At 40.5% G+C, this 9,724-nt stretch overlaps 1 protein-coding gene across 2 annotated transcripts in view; it reads right to left on the minus strand.

Annotated features, from left to right (window-relative positions):
• smoc1 (SPARC related modular calcium binding 1) overlaps positions 1–7,757 on the minus strand; it is a 305,052-nt gene extending 297,295 nt beyond the window's left edge. For both annotated transcript variants that reach the window (XM_070878895.1, XM_070878894.1), the window contains exon 1: positions 7,422–7,757. In XM_070878895.1, the coding sequence (XP_070734996.1) occupies positions 7,422–7,517 (96 nt within the window). In that variant the 5' untranslated portion in view covers positions 7,518–7,757. The remainder of the gene's footprint in view (positions 1–7,421) is intronic.
• Positions 7,758–9,724: the final 1,967 nt, after the last annotated feature.

Raw genomic sequence — 9,724 nt, forward strand, 5'->3', positions numbered from 1 at the left:
CATCATCCTACGTGCTCTGAGGTTCCTCATGCGATGATGTCGAATCAATCTACTGCTGTATAGTCTAAAGGTTCTCATCCCTTCAGTTCGGCTTACAACCCCCTCGCCCCCCACCCACCACCCCCCCCCCCCCCCGCCCTCGAATACTTTTGAAGCTGAGCCCCGAGCCCCTGTGTCCGGATGAGGGGGTGATTCTGCCGGACAACGCTCCAACCCTCAAGCCCGGTGAGGAGACATTTGGTGGTGGCGTGGTACTTTGAAAAAAAATCTAAATTTAAAGAACTGCATTAGACTTCCATTTTCTCCTTTTTGACTTTGAAAAAAATTAAGTTTCATGATGCATATTCTTTGTCTTCTTGACTCCTTCCAAAACTTCGCCTAAAAACAATGGCGTCTTTCTATGCCGTTTTTTAATGTGTGCTGATTTTTCTTAAGTGCCCAGAAGGTTTTTTGGGAGTGGTCACATACACTGTCCTAGAAAAAATGGAAGTTGGCCAAACTTGCTTAAATGTGAAAAACTGGTGCAGACATCAAGTTACGCCCCCTATGACGCAAAAAAATTCTAACCTAAAAAAACAATCGTACCTAACTGAGTTACGCTGGCGCAGAAACTTTGCGGAAACTTGAATATTTTAAGTTACGCAAACAAAACGGCGCAGATAACGGGAAAATTGAGCCCACAGTTTCTGTCAAACAATACTTTTACAACATAACTTCATTGGATGCTAAGTTTAATGTAGCTCTCCTATGAAGAAAAACATTTACGTTCCACATTTTGTAGTAAAATCACTATAAAACTAAGGAATACTTTTATGCTGAGTAAGTTTGTGAGGATTGGGCGCTCATTCTGGGCAAATTGGAATTTTCACAATTTTAGTTGAACAATTTAGCACAATATTGTCTTTTTCGCAGCTGGTCTAACAAACATTGACATTTATACTGCTTACGTGACCTGCTGCTTGACGAGTGTCAAAAGATCATTATTACAGGTGCATCGTGATTGGCTGCTAGCTCAGTGGGTAGCACTCTCACCTCTAATTCAGATGGTTGTGGGCTCAAGTCCCACTCCACAAACTTAAGCACAAAATCTCGGTTGAACTCCAGTGCTAGTACTGAGGAAGTACCACACTGTTGGAGGTGCTGACTTTTGGATGTAAAGTTAAACCAAGGCTTCGTCTGCTATCTTAGGTGGATGTTAAAGATCCGATGGCACTATTCCAAGAAGAGCAGGGGAGTTCTCTGGGCTCTCCTGGCCAATAGCTAATCCTCACCAACACCTAAAACAAATTATCTGTCATTTGTTTCATTGCTGTTTGTGGGACCTTGCTGTGCACCACGTTTACTACATTACAACAGCGACTACACTTCAAAAGTATTTCATTGGTTGTGCTTTGGGACATCTTGAAAGGCGCTATATGAATGCAATTTTTTTCATTTTCTTTATCCCTACTCACAAAAGCGTACTCGCAGAAGACACATTTCAAAACTGTCTGTGCCTATATGGTTATCCGTGAGTCAAACACAACTAACTGAAGTAGGCTTCTCTCTTATTTTTGCTAAAGATCCAAAAACATAAAGCTTTATGTGGATTCCCTTCCCCCACCCTCTCCAAGAGTCTGTTGCACCTGCAGGAAAACTCAAGTTTCCCACCCTCCCCTTCCCATTTTCTCCCCATCTCTCCTGTAAACACTAACATATGGGTACAGTGACCTGGGTCACCGGCAATATTTGGTACTATGCCAAAGCGGTCACTCTTAATATGTGAGCCTAGAGAATGAATATCAGGTTTCACTTTAATCATTTGGGGGGGGGGGGAGGGGGGCAGATATCACAGACAAGCCCATCACTGTCTTCACTCTCCCTCCATACAGGAACACTTCCAGCAGAGGTCATTAGACAGGATCAGGAGCAGAAAAGTTTTTTTTCTCTTTACTAGCTAATTATAGCACCCCTACCATCACACTGAGATCAGCAAATTCAGGACGGACCAAGGATTATTCCAGTATTTCTCAATACTATCGGGACGGTTGCAGAATGGGCATTGTGCTGCTTTGTGACATTACTGCTGCTGTTTTACAAGTATTCTGTCAATTGAATAATAAGCATAAATGGTCCACAAAGAGTTGCTCAATTTCTTTTTATTTGTCCTTGAGTTTTGGGCAACACTAGCAAGTCCCATCCTTAATTGTTCTGAGGTATTAAAAATCAACCACTTAGTGTGAGACTAGAATCAGCTGTCGGTCAGACCAGGTAGGGGTGGCATGTTCCCTTCCCGGAGAGATCAGAGCTCATTTAGCCTTTATGACAATCTGGCAGATTTTCAAGCTCATTTTTTTGATGCAAAATGTATTGTTTTTTTTCCATAACTTGCCACAAGAGGATTTGAAGTCCTGACCTCTGGGGTGTTAGTCCAGTACCATAACCAGTACAGACCATATCCTCAACTTCTGCTTCCAACTTCTGGACAAACTTGCCAGGGTGACACTGTACGTTCACAGGTAGACAGGGCTCGTTAGGAAGAACTTATTCAGCCTATATTGTGCACTAAGTATATAGATTACGTGGAAATTTACAGCACAAAAACAGGCCATTTGGCCCAACAGGTCTATGCCAGTGTTTATACTTCACACGAACCTCCACCCACCTTACTTCATCTCACCCGCTTTTCCTTTCTTCCTCATGTACTTACCTAGCTTTCCCTTAAATCCATCTATGCTAATCACCTCAACCATCCCATGTGGTAGCGAGTTCCACATTTTTAACACTCGCTTGAGTATATAGGCAAACCTTTTTGTTACAAAGTATTTGTATTATAGAAGTTTTGCCACAATCTCTTCCATTGTGTGTAGGAACCATGTTGGGCTGGACAAAGTTCATTCTTAGTTCAGGTGCACTGAGAGTTTTTATTCACAAAGGTTAGCTGTATATTTTAAGTCTAGGTCATTTCAGTAGAACTCTTAAGGACTTAGGAGGATCCACCTCTTCTGTACTCTCCTGTACCAGCACAGCTGTGAACGACGACTTAAAGGGTGGGTGTTCTGTTTTGTCTTATTTCCTCTTAGATTCCGGCTTAACTCTCCACTGTGAAATACAACCTATTGTGACTGAAAAGGTGCTGACTAAAATGAACAGACTGAACCAGGCACCATGGAAAACTTGATGGGAGTACAGCATAATATTCAAGGTCTCTAATATAATTACTGGAAGTCACGCATTATTCAAACAAGCAGCTGAAAAATTGCAGTTCCCTCTTAAAAATCCATGTTATTTTTAACCTGTTTGACAATGATTCCCTGTGGAATTTCTCATTTAATATTAGAAAAGTATTAATTGCCTGGTGTCCTTGTACTTTATATATAGGCTTGTTGTCTTTTGCACTGAGCCCTTTCAACTCCTTTTATTATGTGCTAGACCTAATCCTTTCAATATTATGTGCTTCAATGAATCTGCAGCCTGTGAGGAAAATCTCTATGTCATTGGATATTATTTCCTACACAAAATCCCATGATATTTCTTAACGACTGACACACAAGAAAAGAACTGTTAACATTAGGGCTGACCCAAGAGCTCACATAGTCAAAAGCTTGGCTCATAGGAACAGAAGTAGGCCATTCAGCCCCTTGAGCCTGTTCTGCCATTTAACTAGATCATGGTTGATCTGTATCTTAACTCCATCTACCTGTATTGGTTCTGTAACCCTTAATACCCTTGCCTAACAAATATATCAATCTCAACCAAAAGGGTGTACGTTGCTGACCCAGTGCTTCCCCTCTTTAAGCTTGCTCACTTAAGTAGGATGAAAGTCAGCAGATTTTAGCTAGAACATAGTCAGATGTGTGTGTGTGTGGGGGGGGGGGTGGCAGGGTGGAAGAGAGTAAGGCCAAAATTCACAGTCCCAGTCTATCAAAATATTAATAGCACTATATAATTTCAAAAGTGAGGATGCCAGTTTTCATTATGTGGAAGATAGTTTGAGATAGTGACTGTCTCCTCTTCTATCCTTTGTGGTATAATATTGTCGGGGTTAATAACAGGGGCACTGGAATTAGTTCCACCTTCACGGTAAAGAGACTCGTGTCTCCACATATCAAGTTCATAGTAGGCAGTAGAAAGGTAGCATGCAGTAGAATGTCTGAAGGGGGCTGACATTTATGGGGCTACCAAAATTGTTTGGAATTACAAGTATAAGGGTAAAGTAGACAAATTGAATGACAATGAGAGAAATTAATTTCTATAGCGGGGAGAAGGGAAAACCCAACGAAGTTAGACTGTCCCCACCTGTATCACAGCACCTGTTACCTAATCATGAAGTAGCATCAAAGAAAAATAAAGATTTGCATTTATATAGTGCCATTCACGACCACCAGACGTCTCAAAGCGCTTTACAGCCAATTAAGTGCTTTTGGAGTGTGGTCATTGTTGTAATGTACATCAGACCCTCCCATGTGATGTCCCTCCCTTGCTTGGAGACAAATTCCACCCATGGAGAAGCAAATGGGATATAATGTGATAAATATGAACAATGCATTCTCAGCATGATTCTTCTGTAACATTTTGGAAGGATAGTCAAAACGTCAAAAGATTCGTCTCGAAAGATATAAGTTGCCAAAAAGGCTGCACATCAACAATCTTAATGGAAACAATAGTACGGGAAAAAAAAATTTCTTCCTGAATAAAACCATTTTTATATTAACGTTTAAAATACAGTTTAAAAAGAAAAATCAAGCTGTTGTTGCACTGCAGTTTAATAATATTTAAAAACGGCATAATTTACTAAGACTCCCACATTCTCATCACATTGACACGACTGTTTAATATTTTTCAAATCACTGCATCAACAGATCCAACAGGGACGCAAGGGATTTTTTTTTACATGCTAGACAAGTGAAATAAAATGTCAAGTTAGAAAATGTCATTATAAAATTGATATAAGGAAAAGGAAATGTATTCCTATGAAAGTGTGAAAATATCAAAGGATCTCTCCCTCATTGTTTAAATTCAATCAAAATGTCTCCGACGCACAAATTGTTAACCGACACACAAATTGTTAACTTAACATTTTGCTTGCCTATATATCTACATTATAAAATCAGAGAATGATAAAGGAGATACTGTCTACTTATATATGTTGCCAGACATATTTTTCATTAGATTCCAAATAGGAAGTAGTATTTCTTCTCTAATGTATCGATGTAGGCTGTTTTTTTTCCTCATGGAAGACGGTTAACCCCTAAATCTTGCACCCAAAAGGGGAGGATAATGCTTCCATAAGTGATCTTAAAAGGGTTTGTGTGGCGCAGTGTTACTCTGAAATGACACCCACCTTGCTTCACCATTGTTTCTAGTGCTCTTCTGCATAGCTACAGAACAGATCAGGATAAACTTTGAGCAAATCTGGACTCCCCTAGCAGTACTGATAGCATGAGAGTCGGAATCCAGCAAGGCTGCAATGCTGATCAAAGGACAAAGCCCATCTTTGATACTTAAGAAGTGCATTCAAATGGGAGTGAGAGGGTTACAGTACATGACGGCCGGGATTAAGTGGAAGTGATTGGCAAGAACCCAAAACTGAGCTCTAGGAAATGCAATGGGATTTCTCAAAGCCTGGAGTATTCCCTCTTAAAGACACAGTGCAGTGAAGAAACCTCCCGAGTGCCACTAAAGAAAGTCCGACTGTTACTTCTGATATATTATAGAGGACACTTCCAAATTAACCTATACCCGTTTGCACTGTTTGACAATAACAGATCCAAGTAAGGGAGCTTGATTCATTCGATGGTCGGGTCATAGTTAAAATGCAGAAACTGTTAAGATCGAAGCGATCCCTTCTTCAGACAGTCCAGCTGATTCAGGCATCTCTGTTAGCCAGAAAACCTCAGTGCTAGAAATTATGTTGTGTCCGATAAAATGCACCAGAACCACCTGTGTTTGTGTGTATAAAGGCTTAGTTTGAATTGGAAAAACATTGATGAGAACACCAAATTGAATTACGGTGTATTCCTGACTTTAATACTACTGTACCTGAGGATTATATAAATTATTTTGCGAATTTACGTTTAGGTGCATGCCCCTTTAAATGATTCTTCCGACCTAACCCTGGTACCGTGCAGATTAAAAGTTAACTGATGAATCTGCTTTCCAAAAAAGCAACATCATTCCTTTTGTCTTGCCTATGTGTATTTTAAATAAACACCACACGAGTGTGTCTCCACACAGCCCCGTTTAAGGTGGTCCAGGCTCTTCACTTATTGAAAAATGTTCTTTCCAAGAGCAACTTTATGAGCCACTCAATAAAGAATGCGGAACATTGACCCATTATGTTAACCAGCAGCTTTCTTTCTTAGTATGTTTTAAGAGAAAAGCTAAACCCTTTGTAATGGAGGTCGACACAAAATCAGGAGGATGCGTCGTTGTTCGATTGTCATCAAGAGAAAGTGTAGGGTAAAATTAGATTTTCCTGTTTTAGACACCTAGACATGCGGGTTATTTGTACACTTTGAGGTCAGTTGAAATTAGCATCCCATTGATCGCATCCTTTCTCACTTACATCTTAGTTCGCAATACACAGAAATGATTGTTTTCCAAAGTAATGAATAAATGGATTCCTAAAGAAGCACGATATTTCTCTTGGGAGAATATGGGCGCAGGATGTGAGGATCGTGTGTTTATTTTAGGGGTATAACCTTGTCTAGATATGCCGAGCTGATTTATAGTCTTGAAGAATGCGATGCTGAAAATTACAGCACTTTTTTCTGACGTTCATTGCCAACTTGGTCAATTTCACACAATTTCATCGTATTTATTTTTCCTTTTGGAATCAATTACCGTCCCTCTTCGAAGCAGAACCGAACGCTAAAATAAAACGCCTGAAGAAAAAGGGTAGAACGGGTGTGGGGAGTGTGTGCTCGGACAAGACCTGCTTTTACACCCTCTACCCCCACGGCCCGGCTCTACTGGAAACAACGACTCTAGCTCTGATAGAGGAGATAACAGAATTTCTCTCAGCCTCCAGCAAGCTTTCAAACTGTGCCCTGGACACAATCAGTGTAAAGTTACAACACACACCTCCTCCCGAATGAAGTGAAGTCTGTTACTATGTCTTCTTCGTTCTATCTATATAAATCTCTATATAAAATAATGTTGGTGCTGCATCTCACTGTTTCCCGTCCCCAACGAAACTGGAGAACCACATTTCAGATCTCTGCACCTTGTTCCTCCTTGTCTGTGTATGTTGGAAGCACAACAGGTGTCATCAGATGACTGGCTGACATTTGAAGTTTATATACAATATATAAACAGTAAAAGGGGAGCAGACGGAGCAAAACAGGGGAAGCAAATAAGAAAGCAAAATAAAACTGAAAAGCAATTTGTTTTAAAAACGGATGAAAAGACTATCAGATGATGGTATTAAATGCACTTACCCTTGGTCCGCTCGATCTCTGGGATCGGGACCCTGGTAGAACCACGTACAGCAGAATAAAGTGTAAGAGGACGATAATAGAAAACTTTCTGAACATTTTTTTAAAGTTCGCACAAGCCCGTCTGTATAATGTCAATCAGATTCCCAGGCTCGGAATGCCTTGTTGGGGATCTGCAAATGCTGCCAGTGTTCGAGACTAGCTTTCTCTGTTTTTTAAGCACGCCAAAAATGTGTTAAGCAACCACTCATCTGGTCTTTTCTTTCCCGCCCCCCTGCAGTGAAATCTCTTAAATGTGCCCGCTCCTGGTAATAAAGCGCACAAACTTCCATGCGGTTCCCGTTATAGGCAACTTCATCCAGGCAGAATTACAAAGTGCGGTGACTGACAGCGCCGCGGACCAATCACAAAGCTGCTGGGCGCTCCGGGCTGGAACAATGGATTAAAGCGAGCCAATCGGTCTGCGGGAGGCGGGACTTCCTTATAATTGCCCGAATAAGTTGTTTCCAATTGCAAAAAAAACCCAAATTATCCATGTTTCAAAAATGCAAGATCGCTTGAGATGCAATGTTAGTATTGTTACAGAATCAGTGTTCGCCATAGCGTGTCTTTTGCTCTAACTTCTTCAGTTGAAGTTTAACTTTGACATTTAAACTTTATGGTTTAAAAAGAGAAGATATTTTGCATTGATGCTCCTAAGTGATCTCAACCGAGTATTTATTTCCCTTTGCATATAAAATGTATATGTTAATTGCTCACACAAAACTTGACTGGAAACTTAGCGTCCCTCTTTGATGGACTCCTATTACGCTTTTCATTAGTTTTTCACTTTGGAACAATTTGCTAAATTTGGAGTATTATTCGCATAATGCACGGTGTATGGAAGGAGGAGGGCTACCTCAGGAACGCCTCCCCCCTTATTTTTGCACAGATGTTGACACACTCGCTGTCTTTGTGTCTGGTAACCAGAAGTTGATCTCGCTTTGCAGGTGTGATGGTGGGGGGGATTTAGGGCTGGCTTCAAACTGTGACCAAAAGGTGCTTTTAAAGCCCCTGGTGTGACATTCTAACTCGCTGGTCAATCCCTGAAAAACATGCAATCTTAAAAAAAATCCTATAAAAAGAATTTCACAAAATCTTTGCAATTTGCAAGTGATTTAATATATATTTTTACTACAACACGGGCATAAAAAAAAGTGCGTTCAACGACAGCTATTGGGGTTTTTGGACTACAATTAAGCTGGAGATTAATGATTGCTACATGTGTTCCTTCAAGAGTGAAGTTTTTACTAGCAAAGGAGGGGGTGGCATTTAATGAACTAGGAGACTGCAATTTATCTCTGCATATGGGAATGGATCAGGGAATGTTGTGAAATGGAAAGGGAATGTGTCAGCCAGACACAGAAAGAGGAGGGGGGAATGTATCACGTTAATTACAGCGGATTATTAGTAAGAAAGATTCGTAATATGAAACGAAAGAATAACAACAATAATGCTGTGTCAGTTCTGTAAAAACCGTGCGCAGGGGCAGTTAGCATCGATTCCTAGATATGCGACCATCTCTAAACGTTGATTTTAAACGCAGCCACTGATCTCAGTTTGAATACATTGTATAATTTGTCTCACATCAAGTCGCTGCCAGACTGCAACAAAGTAGCACCAATTGAGTGTTGCTTATAAACCGGAGCACATGCAAATATATATATATATATATCTGCTGCAAAAAAATCCTTTGTCACACAAACCCTCCCCCCTCAACAAAAGACACTAATGCGTCGTCCCATTCGTTTGTTTAACTGAAGAGACCTTTTATTTTTTTTTAAACATAACCACGGACAAAAACTGGACAGACTTTCAAAACTGAGAGGGGCAAAAACTAAATTTGCCGCTGCATGCTTTATTCCCAATGCAAAGAGAGGCAAAAAGTGCAAAAAAAACTTGGCTGCATTAATTGATCCACAGCATCAAATCATAAGTAGATCGGACAGTGAGTGCACAGTTGAACATTACTAACACCGTTTGATTTTTTTGCTTCCCCACTACATTTTCCACGTTACCAGACTGTCTTCCTTTAAGGTTATGACCTTCAACAAATTGGTAGCTGCCGCTCTTTTTTTCTTTCACTGGGCTTTTCCACATTCCCCAGAGGCGCGAGGAAACGTTGTATCAGAGCTGCTGTCGCAATACAACAAAAAAATGTAACTTGAAATGTTTACTTTTCAGTTGTCAAAAGAATGAAAAACACGCACATATTTGGCCTCTGGGCTTTTTACAGAAAGGAATCGAGCATATTAGCCCTCCCTCCC

Source organism: Pristiophorus japonicus, chromosome 4 (assembly GCF_044704955.1).
Source record: "Pristiophorus japonicus isolate sPriJap1 chromosome 4, sPriJap1.hap1, whole genome shotgun sequence".
In the NCBI taxonomy this organism is placed as follows: domain Eukaryota; kingdom Metazoa; phylum Chordata; class Chondrichthyes; family Pristiophoridae; genus Pristiophorus; species Pristiophorus japonicus.